Consider the following 22718-nt stretch of genomic DNA (forward strand, 5'->3'; position numbering starts at 1 on the left):
CGTGAAGTAGTGAAAATAGGGTCCTGGGATGTGTGTGTGTCTCAATGTAAATGATCCTTGTACCTTTTTATTGCCACCATAAGAACTGAATAGATAACCTAATTGGTCACTGACAAACTTTGATTAGTCACACACAGACACACACACACACACACAAACCTTACTCATGTTGGGTGGTTACAGTATCTTATGCTCATGGTAACATTTCAATAAACAGTCAATAATCGATCAAACCCACATACACACTTTCTGGTCTGCATAGCTTCCATAAACTTAGGTCATCAGAACACACACACACACACACACACACACACACCTGGGAGGGCTGGACCTGTGTATATGGGTGTCTCTTACATAAACTAGTGATAACAGACAAACAGGTGAACAAAGAACAAACCGACTGACAGATCGACAGAGACTTCGACATTTGGTTTCCAGTAAAATGAGAGTAATTTAAAAATGTGCACTTATGATGTGGGATTTCACATCATTTCATTCTACTCTGACTGAAATCACTTTGCTGATATCTGAGGTTGGAAAACATTTTGTGAGTTGGAGGTGAACTGTAGGTAGGGGTGGATCGCTGAAGTCTTCAATATCAAGATACCAAGGTAAGGTTTTCTCTATTTTATTATAATTCAAAGTGACATAATTTCATTTTCAAATACACAATAAACTGCATGTAATCAGTCAGAAAAAAATTACTTATTTCCTGTTTGAATATTTTTCCTCTTCGACACACAGACTCTACATAGGCCACCATACGGAGCATAGTAGACAAGCAAGATGGAAGAACTTAAATACAGAGGAAAGAAAAGAGAGGGAAGACACAGGTAAAAACTACTCTACAGTATGTGATGCTTTTTGAAAGTCATGTTTAATTTCTGTTTTATTTAAGACAGTGAGTGATTACAGATGAGACACAAAATGAAATGAGATTAATTTAAATACACATCACATTTGTGAACGGCAGCCCACTGAGCCCAGCTACCACAGTTTGATCTTAATTAGCTGGCCTGATCAAATATATACAATGGGGGGGAAGAAGTGTCTTGCTGGCACTTTATTTTTAGGCAGCAGAAATCCATCTTCTTCTCTGGGGGCTACTTTTATTCGTGAAACACATGCTGTCATTGTGAGGCTGTTGTGGACAAAACTAGGTCTGTGCTGTAGAGGCATGATAGGCTGCTGTAGAAATAACCTGTGTAAACATTCAATATTCCACTTGAAATTTTCATTAGGGGATGTAATGAAAAGCCACTATTTGTAGCTATATGCATTTATGTCACAAAAATATCTGTCTTGCTATTTGTATTCATATTATTTTTTGTTTTGACAGTGGGTAACTGCAATTCACAACTGCATTAACTGCCATATTGCAGGCTTTTATTTTTTTTAAAACTACAGCTTGTTTATATAATGGGAGGAAGAGGAGGAGGAACGTAAAGTTGGTTTGAAGTGTCTATGAAAAAAGAAAGCTACTGGCAAAAAACTGGCTATATATGGCATAATTTTTTTTTAAGTTTTTGAGATTTATCTATGAGAAAACTTTTGAGAAATATCTGAAAAGCTCTTGTGGCCCATTTTGCCACAGTTCTTTATCTTTATCATGTCACCAAGTTTTAAAGGTAGACAGAGTGAGACAAATTTAGAAAAGAAAGCACTTGAATTGCATTGAAGCACACCATGCGGCTTTGAACTAAGCAGTTATTCCACTTCCTGTCCATAGGCACATAATCACAGTTTATTAACCTCTTCATCATTGTTCAGAGGTTAATTGTTAGTGAGATAGATATTGGTAATGGATTTCATTATTAAATTATTCGTCCGGTGATCTCTCATAAAGTATTGCATTACCAGGTTTCTATTTGGTATAATTTATAGTTTGAGGAAACAGTTAATTTCCCTTGTGCACTGCTGTGCTTCTCTTTATTACTGTGGCTGATATCATCCCCGCAGATACTGACTGCTGTTAGGGGAGTGCTGCTCCATTTAAAATGTTAAATACGTACTACAGCTTTAATTACATTGTGCATAGCGGTAGCTCTGAAGTGAAAATAATCGGCTTGTTCCTGGGTTTAGATTTTCTTTCAAATATCCTCTACATGATTAGAAAAATTTCATGTTTTCGTAACATTACGTGTTTAAATGGTGATTATATTTCCCCTAGCCTTTGACAAACTGGTTTTCATACAACGGAAAGTTCTCTTAAAAAAGTGCCTTTGCTCTTCCAAAATCAGCAGCTTTTCATGGTTATTTATGTAATAGATACTTATTTGAGTCATTGTATTACTGCACATCTCCCAAACACACCTTCTGCCAGCGTGGCTGTAGACATGCAGCGAAGATTCACCTGGCCTTGCTAGTATTTTTTGATAGTTGCTATGACAAAGTCAAAGATCACAAAGTGTTAACAATTCAAAGTAGAAAAACCACACCCTGAGAATTATTATGTCCTTGACATTAATCAGCCAGCAGTGGGGGAAAAGCTGAAAGACACTCAAACCTCATTAGTTTGGTTTATAGTGCCAAAAAGCACGAGTATAATCAGAGGTATTCTGGGGGCTTAATTGGCTTGAAACTATAGTTTCTTGGGTGAGAATCCAGCATAGACACCTATCAATTCAACCCTACCGTTCATCATCTTACAGCAATTCAAACTGACTAGTAACAATAAAGTAGACAGTCAAAAAAAGTATAGAAACTAATATTGCATTGTGTATATATTTATATACTTGGGTTTGATGTTTACTGATTCTACTTTTATTTTATATTGTTTTTGTTTTACATTCTGCTGCTAAATAAAGGCACATCTTATCTTAACAAAAAGAAAATAAGAAGGGAGTATTGTATATAGTGCATTGGCAGCTGCAGGAACATTGGGAAAAATTGTGCCCAAAGCTGTACCCTGAACCCTGTCTGTGTTAAGAGTTTTTTATTGACAGACTGATAAATGAATCATAATTATCGTCACCAGCATCCAACTCCACACCCTGATCATGACCTGTCCCCTGACTTCCTTGTGACAGGCTAATGTGCTTTCTTGTTTACGACTTTTCCCGTATATCAAACCCTTCCTCACTGCCACATCTTTGCAATCACATTGTTCCCGACACTCTGACCTCTAGATTTAGGGCAATAAACTTGCACATTTAGGAAACTACACACCACAAATTTTCCCCTGAGTTTCACATAGATGCAAAGTAAATCCTATAAATTAAAAAACATTTCAAAGTCCAGCATCAGGTTATAATGCATTGGTTCTCACTGGCATTCTGCCATCTTAGATCTGCCACCTTGGTCAAGTGAGGGTGGGATTGACTCTGGCCTTCATAGATAGCATACCAGTGGCATGGCTGAAATCATTTAATGTATTTGTGTGTTCATGTGTGTCTCAGGGATACATGGGATCCATTCCAGCTGAACCCAGTAGGAGCTGAGAAGGAAACTAAGAGAAGATGTTTCCAACTGGCCCAATACCTGGTGGCTGTTATTGTGGGTTTAGCTGTCTTAACCAGTGCCGTTATCGCTAAGGTAGGATTATCTATCTATGTATCTATCTACCTACCTACCTATGAAGTTAAATCTTTTATCATTGGTGTCGAGGTACAGATGAAGAAGGTATAGTGAAGTCCCTATAGTGTTTCTGATTAATTAATTAAGTCTGATTTATAGGGCTGGACCCGAATATTCGATCGTTGGGTACGCATTCGATTTTCAATTTTGAGATTCAAATATTGAGGCCTTTTTTCCACACGCCTGACCTCTGCTCACAGCAGTGAACGTAAGGCTCCAGTACACATCAAATAGAAAACAAAATGAAGCCCTTAGCTGTGTGGGAGCACTTTAAACTGAGTGATGACAATGGAAGAGTGGCAGTTATGGGGTTTATTAATGTTACAGTTGCTTATCCTAATTTCATTACAGATCAAAACACTCAAATAGCCTACATTTAAAAATTATTCAGTAAACTGTAGGATACAACAAACAAATAACATAATTAACACATTTATATAATTATATTAGGCCTATTGCAGAAGAACATTTAATAGGTTATAATAAAAGTTAAAAGCAGATTTTGCATAATAAAGTTGTTGTTTTAGTTCCACTACTGGAAATAGCGCTCATCCCATCTGATCTCTGGACCCCTGCCCGGCTAAACTATTCCCGTATTCTGCTCTAGACCTGCTCGGCACAGCCTCTCGCACTTTCTGCTACAGTTTCCCCCTGCTCGGTACAGCAGCCACCAACCTGGTTCTGCAGCATCTAGTCTTCCATTCTACCTTGCTCATCCCCAGCTCAATATCTGATCACTTCAACCCTGCAATCAATATTCCTCTTTTACCTAAGTCCTTGCCTTTCTTAGTCTTGCACTTGGGTCTACTATCCTAGCTGTACGAAAGTTACAAACAAAGTTTGGGTAATAATAACTTGCTGTTTTGGTTAGCCTACACTATGAGAATAAAGTAACGGAGCGCTTTCTCTTTTTCTTTCTCTCTCTCTCACACACACACGCAGGCTTACAAACTCATGTCCGCCGTTGTCTGTCCCCCATCAGATTCTCCCCCCACTCATGTCATTGCCAGAACTTCTTGGGCATCCATCCTTCTTCTGCTGTTCTGCTTCCATCTATCAGATACATAGTTGTAGCTCGAGAAATGCCTGCTTATCAACAGACATTTAAACAATCGGAGTAACACGACCGTTGAGCGCCCCCACCCCCAACATTGAGGGCATAACCTTTTAGATTTTTATTCAAACACAGCTATAACATGACAACGAGGTACAACTTTTCTTATCTAGACTAGAAGCAGAGAACAGCTGAATAACTGTACTAAACATTAACAATGATTACAACATTTATTACATTAATAATGAAACCAATCTTCATGCTGAGGCACTAGGTAGTGTACTTGACCTGAGACACACATTTAAAGGGGAAAGTTAAAAGCTGTGCAATCTGATGCATTTTCAGTTAACAAATGAGTAAATAAAAATCAAATAGAAGTACTATTCTTATACGGAAACATGCTCGACAGAAGTGATCACAAGGAAGCTCGTTTTCAGTCTCGATACTGCAAAAAATGAGTATTAAACCGAAATCAGAATCGATATTTGATCAGTTCCCAGTGTGCTCAACAACCAAAGCAGGCCCTATTAGTCGCCTACCACAACCTGAAAAAGGAGCTCTGCCTGATTTGGTTGTTTGATAAACTGAAAGTGCACCCCGTCACCAGAGTATACTGCTACTGTCAACTGTCACAGATAATGACGCCTGGTGGATTCTAGAGGCAGGCATTCAGTTACGCAAGGCGGCTTTTGAGTGTGTGTATTCCCGTTTTCAGCCACCCCTCGTCCCAGTGCAGGTTAAAAGTTAAAAAGTTACTGTCACGAGGCTGGTCCGTGTTCACCTTGGGTAACTATGACCTGGATGACTGAGAATCTTCACAGACGTCAAGCTGTTCCCTGTGTTTAACATTTGTATTTTTGGCATTGCATTTTTGGTTGTTGGTATAGCTTTTTAGCAGTAAGTCCCCTGAGGGCTTATCTGAACATTCATTCGTATCCCTCAGCATTGCCTATTATACAATCTAAATGAAAATGAAAATAATTTGTTGAGATGAAATGTTTAAAAACGCCATTTTAATACAATTCATGATTTAATCATTTATATGTTGACACAAGATGCTCACTGTTTGTCTGAATTCTGACAAACAAAATTTTAAAAAGCAAATTTAAAGTAAAGTAAAAGTTATTTTTCTCCAGACAAGTGACTCATGTGCCTGGACCAGTTAAAAGGTAAGTTTACTTGTTCAAACGTCAAGTGCCACAAAACATTAATGTCGAACCCTGAAACACTCAACTTTAATATGTACTGTCGATCTAAAATTATACTTTTTTTTTTTTAATTGCATCACTTTCTGAAGCCTACATCCGAGAGTTGTTGTTCCTGGGAACATTTAACCCAACCTATGGCTATTAGGAAAGAAAAAGGCTGTTGTAAATATATATAAACCGCATAGGTAATGTTATATTGCTCAGTCACAAACAGCAAAAACATAAATAGTTATCTGTCTCCGCCTGGCCACTCATAACATGAACAAGTGCTATTTACGGTAGGGCAGGGCTGACCCCTTTGTACCCATCTCTTTGTTTTATCTCGATCTGTCTTCTTGTGAATCTCTGCCTCCCTCTTTCTAGATAATGTTCATTTTCTCTCTATCAATCTTTAACTTTGGAGTATGAGCGTGTTTGCATTGCCTGCCCCTCTGCTTCTGCATTTATTCCCATTCTCTTCTTCCTGCTTTGGCCTTGCCTTTCTCTCTCTGTTTCTTGATGATAAATCACAGGACTATGCTCCGTCACAAAACAATGTATTCCCTTTTCTATAACATGCTTTTGGTCTCTGTCCAATCAGGGCTCCCTCTTGGTGTTGTCAACGTTGTCCAGTCCAACCTCAATGCGCAGCCCCAAGGAAAAACAGTTCTACATGCTGATGTTGGTTTTCTGCCTGGTCTGCCCCAACGTCCTGGTGTTTATTAAATCATTGTGGAGGTGTGCCTTCAAGAGCTTTGTCCAGCCCAACATGAGGACCATGTTATTTGTACGTTTTTCTAAAGTATAGTATTTATTATGTAACCTGCTTTGCATATGCATATTATAATATATATATATACACACACACACACACACTTAAATATCATTTACAATTAGATAGTGGATAAAATTATGTAATAAATCCTTATTTACATCCTCACATGGTAGTAAACGACAAGGATATTACATCAATATCAGTTTTGATCTTTGTCGTTCATTATTTATGATTCTGATCATCTGAGGAACATAACTAATGGATTATTGTCAAATACTCAGTTATACAAAACCAAAAACATGACCTTACACAACTTTAGTGTGTGCTCAAGTGTGCAGACATAATGATGTGTGTCTTTGTGTCTTTCCCAGATTTGTGCCATTGAGTGTTTGGTATCTCTTGGTACTTCAGTCCTGGTGCTAGTCGTTATGCCTCAGTTTGATGTGTTGACAAATCTCTTCATCAGCGGAGGAGTCTGTATTGTGTCTGCCATTATGCAGATAGTATTCAGACTCCAGAGAGAAACATGGAAAATCTTGTTCCCAATCTGCTCCCTCATTCTCACAGTCGCTGGTAACTTTCTTTACATTTGCTGTCTACTTGCAAAGCTGTCTGCCAGCTTGTCTGTCTCATTTGATACTATGATATTAGTCACTTTCACTCTAAACAAGAATACATTCAAAAAAGAAGAACTCCATGATCAATTCTACCTTCTTAAAATGGTGCTGTTGAGTGTCGAGTCCCATTTGGTTTGTTATTATCCCAATATGAAAAATAGAAGAATATCTGATACTGACACAGTTCTTCACTCCTTGCTTGGCACAAAACACTGCGATAAAATGTACCTTTCAAAGTTTGCCAGTTCATAGGAGGTAATTTGTTTAATAGCCATGTATTTCCAAATTAGAACTAGGAATGGGGTGAAGAAGACAAAGAGGATGCCAATCTGTTATCCTCCTCCTCCTACACAGAACATGTGCAATAAGAGATGTCATACTGATGGTTTTGCTATGTTTCTCACACTTGTTTTGAAACACATTGCAGTTGTAGTTTGTGTCTCCAGGTTTGACTGAGCTGAGGTATGTCTCTAATTATCTGTCAAGTCAGCTCTTTCAATTTTTTTCCAATGTTGACGTGTGCTTATCCATGCAATGTCTGGTTTAATAAATCAGCCACCCTCATTATAACCACGGTCTCAGATGAATGAGATTTACTAACTGGCATGGCAACACGGGCAAGTTCTGATTTGAGGATTCAAACACAAGTTAGAAAGTAGGTTGCAAGCTCTATGATGGAGAAAAACACCTCAACAGCTCATCCTATTTAGAAAACAGAGTTGATCAGTATATTTTTTTCAATCACTAGTTGATTAGTTACCCAGGCAAATACTGCATTTTTTAAGTAATGTGACACTCTGCTCAGCCACGCCCCCTTAAGTTACTGTTGCTACTGTCTATCAATGCATCTCCCAGGAGAATTATTGTCTAATTTTTGAAAAAATTAAAAAAGCGATCTCAGAAAGGAGACAGAAAGGTTTGCATTATACATTTGAAGGTTATATTCAGGCTGTGAAACTGATGTGAAACAAATAAAGACAGAAGCTAAAGCCTACCAATCACAGAGTAAAAATGAACCACTGCATCACCTTATGATTGAAGGACAAAGATATTGAGGATTAACACTGTTCCTGTAAAACTGGGTAGGTCTCTAGTCACTATTACAATCATTAAAAGCAAAAACAGTAGGGATATATAATGTTACATTCAGTAGTAATTTAGCTAGCGTTAGCTAACTAACATTATATTAAAAACAATAGCCTACATTTTTCTGGATTTGTTTTAGGTTTTGGAAAGGGAATAAATCGTACTTCTCCTTTCAACCTCTCTGAGTAGCGACTGTAACTATTTCAAGTGCCCCAGGAATGGGATTTGACCATATCTTGGAAAAATACAGAAAAAAACAACATCTAGAAAACAACTCCTTTTGCATACCAGTCAATGGAGCGCAGCTATGAAAGTGTCGGACGTCAGTTAGAGCAAGAACTATACTGCGCTGCGATTGACCAGGTGCGTATTCGGGGCGTGGCTTAGCAAAAGTCAATTGGCTTGCGCTCTAATTCACAAGACAGACACAGAAACCGAGCTACAAAGCAACTAACTGCCTCACTACTTTACTAACTAACTGACAAATTAACAGGTTACTGCCTCCTGGGGGTTGACTACTATGTTCGTGTATCGTCATTTGTGGATAGTCAGAGCGCCGACTGCTTTGTCTACGTTGGTATTGGAATTTTCTCTTCACTCCTGATCTCCCTCTGCTGGTGGGAAAATCCACTGCAAGCTACTAACCGTATGCAGGTATAATTTTTTATGTTTCTATTGTTCTGTCTTCACTGCTCCAACCTTCCAACTAGAAAACTACTTTTTTTAAGTCTGACACAAAACTGGATTTACACCATCATCTATTCACCCCATTGACTATCTAGTGATGTAAAAAGCTGAAAAACCCGCACTAACCCCTTGCCTTAAAATATATAAAGGTTATTTTAATTGTTGCAACTTTTTTGAAATTCTATTGCCCAAGTGGCCAGCTGTGCCAGGTGTTACAGATGGATATTGAACTGTTTTGAGCCATTTGTTGAAAATAAATACCATTGTCTTCACATTATCAGTTTTTCCATCCCTTTCTTTCTCCCTGCAGGACAAGCTGTCAGAATTGGATGGTTTCAGGGACTTTGCATTTGTCATCAGCAGTATTTTGAGGATAATAGTGATAGGTAATTATCTGCCATCAATGTCTTTATCAACACTCAAAAAAACATGCTGGAAAAATGACACAGATTCTTAAAATAAACACCGCTGTGTTTCGCTATTGCTAAGATTCAATTTATTTAATTTCTAATCAGCTCACTTTCATGTTAACCTAACCTTAACACATGGTTCTCTTTTTATGTTGTATTTATTGTATATTATATATTATTTTACATCAATGGCACGTTGTATTCTGTTGTAGGGGCGGTATACCTCATCTACCATGCACTTATTCAGAAATCTATCACCTGGTCGGACTTTAACCTAAAGAATAATGACTGGGAAATACTGCAAATAGGACTCGTGGTGTTTTTCTTACAGGTAGGTAGTAAGGAAGACAGAAAAACAGAAATGGACAGTAGGTACAGTTGTGGTCAAAAATGTACATACATTTGTTTAATTTAATTACTACAACCCTTATTTTTCTGTGATGAAATCACTGGAGCACATACTTCTTTGTTACAAATTAATTTTGAATTTATTATGGGTCTTCCAAAACTCCAAACTCCTCAAAATTAGGAAAAACACAGGCGTAATCGGAAATATAGTGACGTGATTTTTATTATGCCGACCTGGGGCAAACAGTGAAAAAACAAAACAAAAAAAAAATAAATAACTTTCTCAATAATACAGTTACAAAAAGGGTTCTTCAGTAACTCAACTTCTCTCTCCTTACAAAAATACAGTTCACTAGTTACCTGCTCTGTAACCAGGCCAAGACTGTTTGCAGGCCCAAAGCTGCCACTTTTAAAGCCAGTAGCCCCTCCCACTAAGCTCAACAATTATTTAAACAATACAATGAACACACTTTATGAACTACAGAAAAAGGATTTATATCTATTACACTTCGACATATTTTCAACAATCTCCACAACCATTTTCCTTCCCCTGTAACAGTTATTTGCATCATAAATTATTATTACAACCAAAACCATAATTGAGCAGTTCACGTGATCATGAAAGTGCGCAAGAAAATACTATTTAAAAGACAGAAATGTTACGCTCCTGTTTTGCCAAACCGAACGGGAAACAACAGAGCAAACCTGCTATGCACCTTGACACAGTAAGTGTTTATGATGTTTGTTAAATGTATGTTTAAGAACAGTAGAGCTACCAAGTGTGCACCCTTGATCACGCCATTAAAACAGTAGGGGAAAAATGTATAATAGTAACGTTTATGTACGGCTTAATTAAGGCTGTAAGGGAGCGGGGAGCGAGTGTATGCGTATGTGTGTGTGCACTGCCCGCACTGCCTCCACTCAGTGCGCTCCATTACAATAACCAAATCTACCGGGTAATTACTGGAAACTCAAACTGCCATGACATGTATGTTCTTTACAAGTGTATGTTAAGCTGTATGTCTTTAACCACAATCTATTGCCATATGTTCATATGAGTCGTTGTCCACCTTCTTACCTTCTTTAGGTGCTAAAATGTGCAAATTGCATTTGTCTATTTCTACTGAAGGTTTTGCACAAGTAAAATTGAAGAAAAGTAGTACCATCTAAACTGTATTTGAGCTGATGCAATAAACATTATTTAGAGGCGCAAAATAATTGCCACAGCACCTGATCTACCACTGCGGCAGACACAACTCAGTCTGAAGTTTGACATCTGATAAAAGCAGGTGTAAAATCACCAAACACACTGAGGGAGAACTGCAATAATATAGCCATTTAACCATTTATTATACAAGCCTTTTAGACTGATTTCCTTTTCCAGTTTAGTCAAAGGCTAAAATCTCCCACATGATTTTTTTTTCCAGCAGGATTATCTCAATCACTGATCAGAATCAGATCTTACTGGTATTTACTTACATCTGTAATCTAATGGAACTAACTGGCTAGTAGACTTAATAAATATTCCCCCTGCCTCCTGTCTCAGGCCTTCTGCTCTGCAGCCTGCCACTGGTTTGGTGTGGTGGCCTGTAAGATTCATGCAGTCAGGATGAGTTTTGCGCTGCCAGTGTGTTGCACAGGACCTGCAGTGCTTCTGCTGGGACTGATACTTTTTATAACCCAGGCACAAAAATTGAGTGGAGCAGACCAGGGGAGCATCCCAGGTGAGTTTTTTTTTTTAACATTATCCTATATAATGTACCGATAACACTGACAATTTTTTATCCTCTGCTTAGATTTGATTTTCTTTAATCCAATTTAGTTTAACTTATTTAGTTTTTAAATAGAAAGCTGAAAACTTTGTGGATCTGTTCATTTGTGGTGAATTGTCATCTTTGGCAAGAAGTTACTGCTATACTTTGGAAAGCAAATTTATTCCTACAAGTAATTATACTTACTGTCAACATCCTAAAACATTAGCTATGCTTCCTTTGCAGCATTTTGTGAAAGCTTGGTCAACTTGAACAATAAGAACACAACCCCTGTAGTTTTACTGGAAATCACAAGGAGCATTTGTCGAACTTCACTCAACAGGTACATGTTTGTGTGAATGTGTGCATGTGTAAATGAGCGAGTTAATAATAAATATGCTTAATGTGAATAAAAGGTAATATGCTATAACAATATATTAAGTAATATACGTACAGGAATCTATATACACATTCAGTCCACCGTATATATTGTTCCCAAAATGTTTATGGACTATTTGATTGACAGCTACTACTTGCAATGGCCTTTTTTAATGCTGGCACTGGAGGGAGTGTGTATGTGGTCAGGCTTCGTCACATGTACCTACTACGTATGGAAGATCAAGGTATCAACACACACACATACCCCTTCATTTACAATAAGCTTTAAAAACAGGTTCAGAGTTAGTTTCAAGACTCCATTTAATCTAAAAATATAGCCGCAAGTGGCAATGATCAGGATCCAAGCAAGTTGTAAAAAAAAATGCAACATTAGACATTTTCTGATGAGAAGAACAGACACAGACGACTTAAGAGATTAAAGTGATGAAAGAATTTGGACTGGAAATGCAAACTTGATTTTTACAGCATCACCTTGAGATCAGAGAGTGTCATTATATGTACCTGACTACTGGGTGACATGTTCAACCCACCTACAACATTTTGTGTCTCCAAGATTTATAGTTTAAGCTGCATAAACTCTTTTTAGCAGAGAAAAGAAAGAAGAAAGAAGAAGAAAGTGCTAGGAATCCAAGTAAAATAGAGACCTTAGACCAGGGGTCGGGCATCGGATTTTTTTCAAGCTGTTACATGATGGGCCAGAACATAGTAAAATTATTTCAAACCGTTGGATAACCTACTCATGTGCACGTTTAGCTCAGTTGTGAGAGTGCGAGACTCCCGTTGAGAGGATTGTGTGAGCGATCCCAAAATCCAGGGACTCTTTTTTTTCTCCCTTGTTAAACAAATCGATTAGCCTATTAGGACACTTTTTCACATGCTCACAATAAAGTCTGTACTGCAGTGTGTGTGCGCATCCCGGCGTTTGATCCGCATTCATAAACCTAAAATGCTTATTTTTGCGTTTACTGACGGCTTTTCAGAGGTGTGTCAAGCAGCAATCTGGTCTGCCAGTTGCTGACCACTGCCTTAGACTCACTATGATCTGAACAACCCGATTGTTAACAAGTCTGCCTCGGTCACCTGGGGATTTAAATCCTGGACTTGCAGATCTCCAGAGCAGGTGACTTACTGACTAAGCCACTGGTGAGAGGCTGTTTTTGCAAACCTTCTCACAAGTTGAGGTAGTGACGTCACATGTGCCAGAACTAGATAGTTTTGCCAGTTTAAGCTTAAAATGCTTACAACAGTCAAGATGTCAGTGAGAAAATTCTGAAATAAATCACACATCATACTGTTGGTTTTGAGTGTGTTGTCAATTATTTTGGTGACATTTGAACAAAAACTGAGCAACAAAGAAAATGTTGTGCATACTGTACAAATTATAGCAAAATACTGAATATCACTGCAGACCGATCTAAAAATCCTTTGAAACACTTGATATTGGCCATCTAGAGAATACCTGTATTGATTTTGGTGGCGTTTGAAGAAAAAGTTCTGGAGATATATATGTTAATTCATTTAGTATATTCTGAAAAACAAAGTGACTGGCTTCTAAATTGATCATAGGTTGTAGTGAAGCAAACGTTAGTCACAAATCAGTGGATGTGCTAAAAAAATTTCAGCCTCTCTAGGACGTACGGGTGATTGTCTTAGATTTTTTGTAGTTTGGAATGAGAAATGTCTAGAAATTTACATTTGATGTAATAAGCCACGCCCATTTTGAGCAATCATTACCAAATTTTATGCAAGAACAGAGCAGTGACCCGAGATTGTACAAACCAAATTCTGTACAAATCCATGATGCAAATTATGACGTATAAACTTTTTTGCAAGTGTAGCGCCCCCAAGTGGAAGAACATCCCAGGACTGCTCAGCGAAGCTTGGACGGAGCATCTGAACAGACACATCTAGTTTGGTTACAATAGCTTAAGCCAATTTTGATTTACATTGATTTATGTAAAACTGCACGTAAAAACACAAAAGTAAAAATTTATGGGGAAAAAACAGATTGACGAATCAAAATTCTTTTGATCAGCGACGTCTTTGGATGATCCTGCCAAAATTTCAAGTGGACTGGCGAAACCATCTGGGACGAGTTCGCAAAAACAGGTTTTAGAGAAAAGTGGTAAAAAGTCATTAATTTGTAGGGCTAGTCAGGGACAGCCCTACAAATTAAATGACTTAGTCGAATCATGGCCTTTCTAAAGTCGACTCACAGTAGGCCTGGACAATAAAACAATAATTATTGCGATATAATTTTTTTCAATATCAATATAACAAATGTTCAATCTCTCGCCTGTCATTAACCAGTCTTGTGCTGACTTTTGCGTGCATTCTGTGCTGCCAACAATTGCATGCACGTCGCCGTTCCTCGCAGGTCTATTTCAAGTAGCTGGCTATTTAAAAATGACAAAATATTCTTTTTGTGGTTCATCAACGGTGATAAATTATCCGAAAGTCCCGCGAGGTGCAGACAACTGGGCCAGTGAGGCTCGGTCTCTTCAGCAAGTGTTCGTCTTACGCTACTACACACGCTACGCCTACACATGCGCACTGATGACCCAGGATTAGGGTTACAATTTTGGATTTATTTACGTACTTTAAAAACTATTTATTGAAAGTTTTTTTTTCCTTTTTACATGTTTATATACAGCATTAAACGTTGAAATGTATATTGTAATAGGTTGCTATTGGACAGTCAAACTTAAAATCACAACATATTGCATGGCACATTTTATTAAATGTTAGGTCTGTGTACTACAACTAATTTCAATAACACAGGAGCCTCTTATCTTAAGATCGGAAAAAAAGACATGCACCTAAATGTCTCTATGGTTCACCATGTTGTAGGTCCAGCGTATAGAGAGAACCTCTCAGCTCTTTGTTCGTCGACTCTATGAATCAGCTTTCATTGACCTGTCTCTGCTACTCAACACCAAGATGAAGGTGCCACGAGCTCGAAACCAAGAGAGGTAAGAGGGGTCTGAGAATTACTTTATTTTGTATTTAATTTCATTATTTTAAACCTTTTTATATACAGTCTATGTTTTTTTAAACATGTATAGGGAACAAAACACACTAGAGGTGATAATTGTGTGCGGACGTAGAAGGGGTTTTAGTCGTTAGTCGTATCTGCACATGTGGTTACTGTGCAAAATCATTGGCACCATGAGGTATCCTCAGCCACCATAACAGATTAAAGTTTGTTTCTTAGACTGTTGACAGATAAGCATGTTCACAACATGATATGTTTAAAACCTCTGCTGAAAATCTCCTCCTTCTCCTCTCTAGCCACGACGACATACAGAACTGCGTGATCTATCTTTGTGCTACCATGTGGCATGAAACCTATGATGAAATGCTGAAGATTCTCACCTCCATGTTCAGGTTAGGGACACTGTCAGACACCTAGGTGTAACAGTATCAAATACACAATATGGGATTAATTTCTATTTCACTTCCCTTTAAAGAGCAGCTTAACAGAAACTGTAAATCTTGTATTTTCTGACCTCCACTGGTTTCTCACCTTGTGCAGTGATGTAGAAGTGTACTCCAAGCAGGTTCCAAAATAAACTTTATGATCTATCTGCCAGTGGCTGAAAAAAATTAACGGCCAAAATAGTTTTTAATTGGCACAACTTTAATCGATTCTAGTTTCATAAAATGATTGCACTTTAAATCACCACCTCATCATCTTTGTCACCCCAAAACCCTGCTCACTACAATCTAACATCACTTACAAGTGTGTGATATGGCAAATAAAGAGACACTGTCAGTCTGACCCCCACTCAGTGTGGCAGCTACTCTGCTGGAGCTTTGACACAAGAAGCACATATCTGGCCCTTTGTAAAAGTTTCTGTGTGGTACCTGTGTTGTCGCTGAGACAAACTGAAAGGCTCTCCTGTGTTTGTGGGGGAGTGTCAGTATGACTAATCTATTGTTAGTCACAAGATCGCTGACGTAATCTGCACTCTGCGCATGCGTTGGCGTCCGTAGCCACCTGTCGGAAGCTCCGTCTTAAACCGGACTCCAGTTTTAATCCACTCTTTTTCATTACATTTTTTATATCCTTTTTATTTAACTTAAGTTTTTAACTTAAGTTTTTAACTTAAGTTTTACGTGGGTTAAGAATTTTAGTCATCCGACATGGATTTTAAGCTAGATGACCGTAAAAACGCGATCAACGCTACTGATCACAACAAAGCTCCGGTGACTATGCTAGCCGAGGTAACTCTGCCCCATGAGGACTGCACACTCCTTAAGAAAGCGAACAAGAAGATTGCTGACCTTATGGAAGACATCTGACGACTTTCAAAGGAACTCAAAGAGAAAGATTCCCTGCTGACTGGCTTTATGGATGTGGCTTCAGTACAAGCCAAACAGATTGTTTCTCTTAGCGCAACCGCTAACATCCAGGACACCGTGTTATGGGACCGCTCTAGCCTTCCCAGGCTTTCCTCCTGCTCGACTCCAAAGCATCAGTCAACTTGGGCTGAAGTGGTGGTTCGTGGCTGCAAGAGAGGCTCGGACGGGGCTGCCTCTCCTCCGCATATCGGCCTCTCCAACCGCTATGTAGCCCTGTCTGACGACACTCCGGTCCATCCAGCGGATGCACCTGCGGCTTCAAGTCTCCCTGATACGGATCTCTTTCAGCGGACAGTGCCTGCCGACACTGTTGCATCTCCTTCACCGGCTACATCTCCCGCGCTGGGCCACTGGTCTGCCGCTGGGCCTGATCGGCGGCCATCATCCCGGTCAAAAATCTCCGCTTCCCAACGTAGGATCCTGAAGGAGGCTGTGCTCAGACGCTCCGGAGGCCGTCTCTACCCTGCACCGTCGGCTAGCCCTTCTCTCAGGTCTGTTACTGCTACTCCAACACAACACTCGGCAGCTCACACACTCCATCCTCAGTCCGCACGCAGTGTTGAAGCAGATTCTGCTCAGTCCTGCTCTGGAACCCCACAACCGGCATCTCTTCGTCCTCTTTTCTCCCCAACCACACTAATAATTGGTGACTCCATAACCAGAAACATGCTTTTCTTTAACACTACCACTCACTGCTTCCCTGGTGCCACCACGGCTGACATTTTAAAAAAACTCCAGGACCTAATGCCATCGCTCCCGTCCTCCATCACAAGAGTGATAGTCCATGTGGGAACAAATGACACAGCTCTTCAACAGTCTGAACTGACAAAATCAGATCTTCTTAACTTTTTAAAGCAGTGTGGAAAGTCCGTTTTTATCTCTGGTCCCATTCCCACAGTTGGTCGCGGTGCTGGCCGCTTCAGTAGACTCCTTGGCCTCCACGACTGGCTCCAGTCCGCCTGCAGGGCTCACCGTGTGTGTTATGTGGATAATTTTAATATTTTCTGGCAAAGAATGCCTCTTTTTAAGACAGACGGACTTCACCCAAACAAATGGGGCTCAGAAATGTTAGCTGCTCACATACAGCATGTGGTGCGGTCCACACATGACTTACGTGAATGACTAATCATTCATGCAGCGCACCCGGACGCACCACCGGTCACTGAATAGATCTCTGCCTCACTGCCACAAACAACTGTCTCCACCTGCTGGCATGTAAAGCCGTCTGCTCCCAGCGCTGTTCCAAAGACTTCTATTCCTGTCATCATCACGCATAGACCAGTAAACCGAAATGTGCACATCCCACACAGAAATATTAGTAATCTTCACCAATTCCAGCACCCAAAACAAACTCATTTAAAATGGCTCTCTTCAATGTGAGATCACTTTCAAGTAAGACTTTTATCTTAAATGATTTTATCTTGTCTGCAAATGTAGATTTTATGTTTTTAACTGAATCCTGGTTGCAAATGAATGACTATAGCCAGCTAGCTGAACTGTGTCCGCCTCAATATGATTGTTTTAGTCAACCGAGGGTCAGTGGTCATGGTGGTGGGCTAGTGAGCGTGCATAGGAAATATTTAAAATGTCATCAAGTACGCTCCTTTGAAGTTCTCCCTCTTAAACTTGGAGGGCTGCAACCTATCATATTTGTTATAATTTATCGCCCCCCAAAACCGCCTGGAGGATTTTAATCAGAACTTCCTGAATTTTTATCTACTCTGGTTTTAAATTATGACAGAATTGTTCTTTGTGGCGATTTTAATATTCATGTTGATGACTCCACCAATGTAAATGCAACTGACTTTTTAAATATGGCCACTTCTTTTAACTTCAAACAACATGTCAAAGGGCAAACACATAACCGTGGTCATACACTGGACACTGGGATTTTACCCTGGGTGTCAGCATTTACTCTGTCGAATTAGTGGACATGACCATATCTGACCACAGATGTATTGTTTTTAGCTGCAATTCGCCTGTTACTCATGCCGCCTCACCAAGCTCCGTGTGTTCTCGCATCTTTAATGAACAAAGTGTTTCAAAGTTTTGCGCATTTTTTCAGAGCCAAAGCCAACACCTGTCTGATTCCAACACCAACAATCTGGTCGATCACTTCAATCATATCTGCTTGTCGTCACTAAATATTACTGCTCCTCTAAAGGTTAGGCCTACGTCTAAAGCTAGTAAGCAACCCTGGATAAATGACAGCATTCGCAGCCTAAAAAGGAGAATGCAGGAAAGCAGAGTGCAGATGGAAAAAAATCCAGTCTCCAAGTCCATTACCTCAGTCTGAAGGATTTATTAATTAACTACAATAACATGGTTAAGGATGCGAGAACACACTATTTTTCTGAACTCATTACTACACATAAACACAATCCCAGGTTTCTGTTTAAGACTGTGGATCAGCTGGTAAACCCAACCCCTCCTTGTGCCTAAGCTGGAAGTAATGATGAATGTGAATTGTTTTTATCTTATTTTACCAATAAGGTGGTGTCAGTCAGAGCCTCTATTACCCCAGTGGCCTCTTACTCAGAGGTTCCTCACCAGCAACAAAAGAGTTTTAACCAGTTTTATCTCATCCACTTGTCTGAGCTTTTAAAAACAGTATCACAAATGAGTGTCCTCCAGCCCACTTGATGTAATACCTACAAAGTTTTTACTGAAAGTAATAGATTCTGTTGGGCCCCATTTGATCTCTGTTTTCAACAGCTCCCTATATACTGGTTGTGTCCCTGATTATTTTAAAACGGCTTGCGTGAACCCACTTTTAAAGAAACCTGGTTTAGATCCCTCCCTCCCACAAAATTTTAGACCAATTTCAAAACTGCCTTTTATTGCAAAGATTCTAGAAAGAATTGTGTCCAAACAGCTGCTCACTGTACTTTAAAATAACAAAATATTTGAAAGGTTTCAGTCTGGTTTCAGGAAGTACCACAGCACTGAGACTGCCCTGCTTAAAGTCACCAATGACCTTTTAATGTCTGCTGATGAAGGCATGTGCTCAGTCCTGGTACTCCTGGACCTTAGCGCTGCTTTTGACACCATTGATCACAACATCATGTTAGACAGACTGAGGCACTGGGTGGGGATCTCTGGTACTGCCCCAGAATGGTTTTCATCCTACCTGTCAAATAGGAAGTTTTGCATGTCTGTAGACAACTATGTCTCTTTGTTCTCTCCAGTTAAATATGGTGTGCCTCAGGGGTTGGTCTTAGGACACATTTTGTTTTCCTTGTATCTGCTTCCCCTTGGACATATTATCCATAAACATGGCATTTCACTTAACAACTGCCTTTGTGAAGTTAAAAAATGGATGTCAAATAATTTCCTCCAGCCAAACTCAGACAAAACAGAAATCCTGGTCATTGGGTCCCAGCAGATGGCAAAACAAATACTGCCATCTGCTGGTTCCCTAGTAAATCACATTAAGCCTGTTGCAAAGAACCTTGGTGTTTGGTTTGATAGTAATTTAAATTTCGAGCAGCACACCACAAAGGTTGTTCAATCATGTTTTTATCAACTTAGAAATATAGCAAAAATTCGATCTATGTTAACTTTTAAGGACACCGAGACCATTTTACACGCCTTCATCTCATCACTCCTGGATTATTGCATCAGCCTTTTCACCTGTTTAACCCAAAAATCTACTGATCGACTCCAGACTGTCCAGAACTCAGCTGCCAGGCTTTTAACCAGAACAAAGAAATATGACTACATTACTCATATTTTAGCTTCATTACACTGGCTCCCAGTATGTTTTAGAATTGACTTTAAAATTCTATTGATTACTTTTAAAGCTCTTCATGGCCTCTCGCCCTGTTATATTTCTGACTTTTTAGTCCCATACACACCAGCACGTACCTTGAGATCCTCGGGTCTGTTGTCTGTTCCAGAGTCTCGACTGAAAACTAAAGGGGACAGAGCGTTTGCTGTCAGGGCCCCGAGGCTCTGGAACAGCCTGCCCGAGGAAATCAGGTCAGCTGAGTCAGTGAACTCTTTTAAGTCCCTTCTTAAAACATACTTTTATAGGAGAGCCTTTCCCGATCTTATTTGACTTTATTTTATCCCTTTTATTTTATTTTACTTATTTTATATTTATCTTAAACGTTAGTCTTTTCAATGTTTTCATGCTTTTATCTTGTATTGTTTTTGTATTATTGTCTCTTGGGTATTATTGTCTTTACACTTGTTAAATCACTTTGTAACTTGTTTTTGAAAAGTGCTCTACAAATAAAGATTATTATTATTATTATTATTATTATTATTATGAACCCCACACTGTTTATCATGTTAATGAGGCTACAGGCTTCAGTTAAAAAAAGTGTTCTCATATTTATACTTGGCAATATTTCATATTGCCTACCTCAGAGTCACAATTAGTGAGATGCTTTCCTGATGTCGCGATAGGTACAGTAGACCGTGAGTGTCACATTAGTCTCAGCCAGTAAAAACACAGCAAAGTAGACCTGGCCCTATATTGATTTCAAACAATTTACCAGCCACATGGCTAGTGACCCCTATTTGTTTATCTGGCAAATCCAAAATTTGGGAGTGTTAATTTTGGAGCCTGCCTGCAGCAAACACTGCAGCTCATTGTACTAGCGTCACAGTCAAAAAAAAGTAAATCTCTCCTCACCCCCTTTCCTATGAAGTGCCACTTTTCGGTAACTTTTCTTTTAACCATAATGGTTGCACTTCTGGTCAGAGCAAGAGACGTGATATTTTCAACCAGAGAGGCAGCGAAAAAAAGCTTTTCAGCCTGGTGTTATGTTGCTCTTTAAATGTTAAATATTATATTATAATTCTATCCGCTCGATTTGCTTATGAATTGAGATACTAAAATGCTAAAACCTCTGTGCTGTTTAACATTTGAAATTGCATTCTCCTATTTATTTCCTTTATTGCTTTGATGGTTTGTACAGAAGAAGAAAATACTTGCTGTATTTTGCAGTATTGCTATAGTCATTTGTTGCCGTTTCAGGCTGGACCGCTATCGAGGCGATCCAAAGGAGGAACACAAGGACTGTTTTGACTTTGAGTGTCACATTTATGTTGACGATGCCTTCATGACTGAAAAGGACACAGAAAAGAGGCTGGTTAATTCTTACGTTAATGACTTGATCCATGTTGTCATAGAGGTTTATAGGTAAGATTATTTATCTATCTACTATCCATCTATATATCGATCAATCCATCTATGAAACCAACAATCAATCCATCCGTTCATTCAGGGTGTTTACCAACAAAGAACCAGATGATGTGTCAATCATTGAGGCTCCCTACGGTGGCAGGCTGATGTTTGTAATGCCAGAAGGCAACATGCTCTATATTCACTTAAAAGACAAAGAACGCATCAGGAACAAAAAAAGATGGTCCCAGGTATGGAGCAGTATACCTAGTGGTAGTAGCGGTATTATGTGTGTCTGTATATTGCTATATATGTTTGTGTAAATCCTAAAGGTGTCGTGGTACGAGATGTTATTCAGAGGCCAAAAGTGGCATTGCTAAAAAAAATCTCCTGCTGGTTTTGTCAAAACCCAAACATTTTCAATTTTCTTATATATGACAGAGAAAAACAGAAAATCACATTCCAGATGCTGGAATAAGCTAATCTTTTACATACTTTCTTCAAAAGGGCTTAAACAATAAATCAATTATAAAATAGTCAGCAATACATCGACAGTTAATCAACTAATCAATGAATCGACTAATTGTTTCAGCTCAACTTTGTATTGCAAAATGAAGATCTCTATTGCTTTAAATACACATGTGAATATTGATAATGAGCTTAGGCCTTTCTATACAGAGACTATGATGATAATAAACATCTCTACTGTAACTGTAGCAATGTTAAAATTTTAAATATGCTTTATAATATTGCGGACACAATTAGATTGTCTTTTCTATTTGTATTATGGTTCCTTCAACCACAATTTCATTACGTCACTCAAAAAATAAATAAATAATTGACAAGTCACCTCTGTTTCTGTGAGACATATACACTATTTCCATTTCCACTCTTTACATTACCATATATGACTTTCAGATAATGTATATGTATTATCTACTCGGCTGGAAGGGCTACATTGTCAAGAACCCTCAGAAGATCTCAGTAAGATTTTTCTGCATTTTGTGTAAAATGTGCACATATTAATACTTTGACAGTATGTGTATGAAATATCTAAATATGTAAAATATCTATCTGTGTCCAGCGCCAGCATAACCCATGCAGAGCCAGTTTGGTCTCTTTGGATGGTGAGATTTTCCTGTTGCCTCAGTATGACAATGACAACAAGAGAAAATTCATCTCAGATGAACACACTTACATCCTGGCTCTGGACGGAGACACTGACTTCCAACCTAAAGCTGTAATTCTGCTCGTAGACAGGTAAGTGACAGACAAATCAGCCAAGGGATTTATACTATCATGGGGATCATGGGATCTCATCGTTTTCCA

At 38.9% G+C, this 22718-nt stretch overlaps 1 protein-coding gene across 1 annotated transcript in view; it reads left to right on the forward strand.

The window, feature by feature from the left end:
• Window positions 1-427: 427 nt before the first annotated feature.
• Window positions 428-22718, forward strand: part of chs1 (chitin synthase 1) — a 38958-nt gene continuing 16667 nt past the window's right edge. The window contains exons 1-17 of the mRNA XM_038702230.1: window positions 428-611; window positions 745-833; window positions 3399-3534; window positions 6419-6604; window positions 6964-7165; window positions 8789-8949; window positions 9293-9368; window positions 9605-9723; window positions 11287-11464; window positions 11738-11834; window positions 12018-12114; window positions 14741-14862; window positions 15182-15277; window positions 21243-21407; window positions 21493-21640; window positions 22308-22373; window positions 22474-22649. Of these exons, the coding sequence (XP_038558158.1) occupies window positions 787-833; window positions 3399-3534; window positions 6419-6604; window positions 6964-7165; window positions 8789-8949; window positions 9293-9368; window positions 9605-9723; window positions 11287-11464; window positions 11738-11834; window positions 12018-12114; window positions 14741-14862; window positions 15182-15277; window positions 21243-21407; window positions 21493-21640; window positions 22308-22373; window positions 22474-22649 (2072 nt within the window). The 5' untranslated portion in view covers window positions 428-611; window positions 745-786. The remainder of the gene's footprint in view (window positions 612-744; window positions 834-3398; window positions 3535-6418; window positions 6605-6963; window positions 7166-8788; window positions 8950-9292; window positions 9369-9604; window positions 9724-11286; window positions 11465-11737; window positions 11835-12017; window positions 12115-14740; window positions 14863-15181; window positions 15278-21242; window positions 21408-21492; window positions 21641-22307; window positions 22374-22473; window positions 22650-22718) is intronic.

The sequence above is a fragment of the Micropterus salmoides genome, unplaced genomic scaffold (genome assembly GCF_014851395.1).
Source record: "Micropterus salmoides isolate LMB-PRFRI ecotype aquatic unplaced genomic scaffold, ASM1485139v1 Ms_hic_scaffold_6, whole genome shotgun sequence".
NCBI lineage: Eukaryota > Metazoa > Chordata > Actinopteri > Centrarchiformes > Centrarchidae > Micropterus > Micropterus salmoides.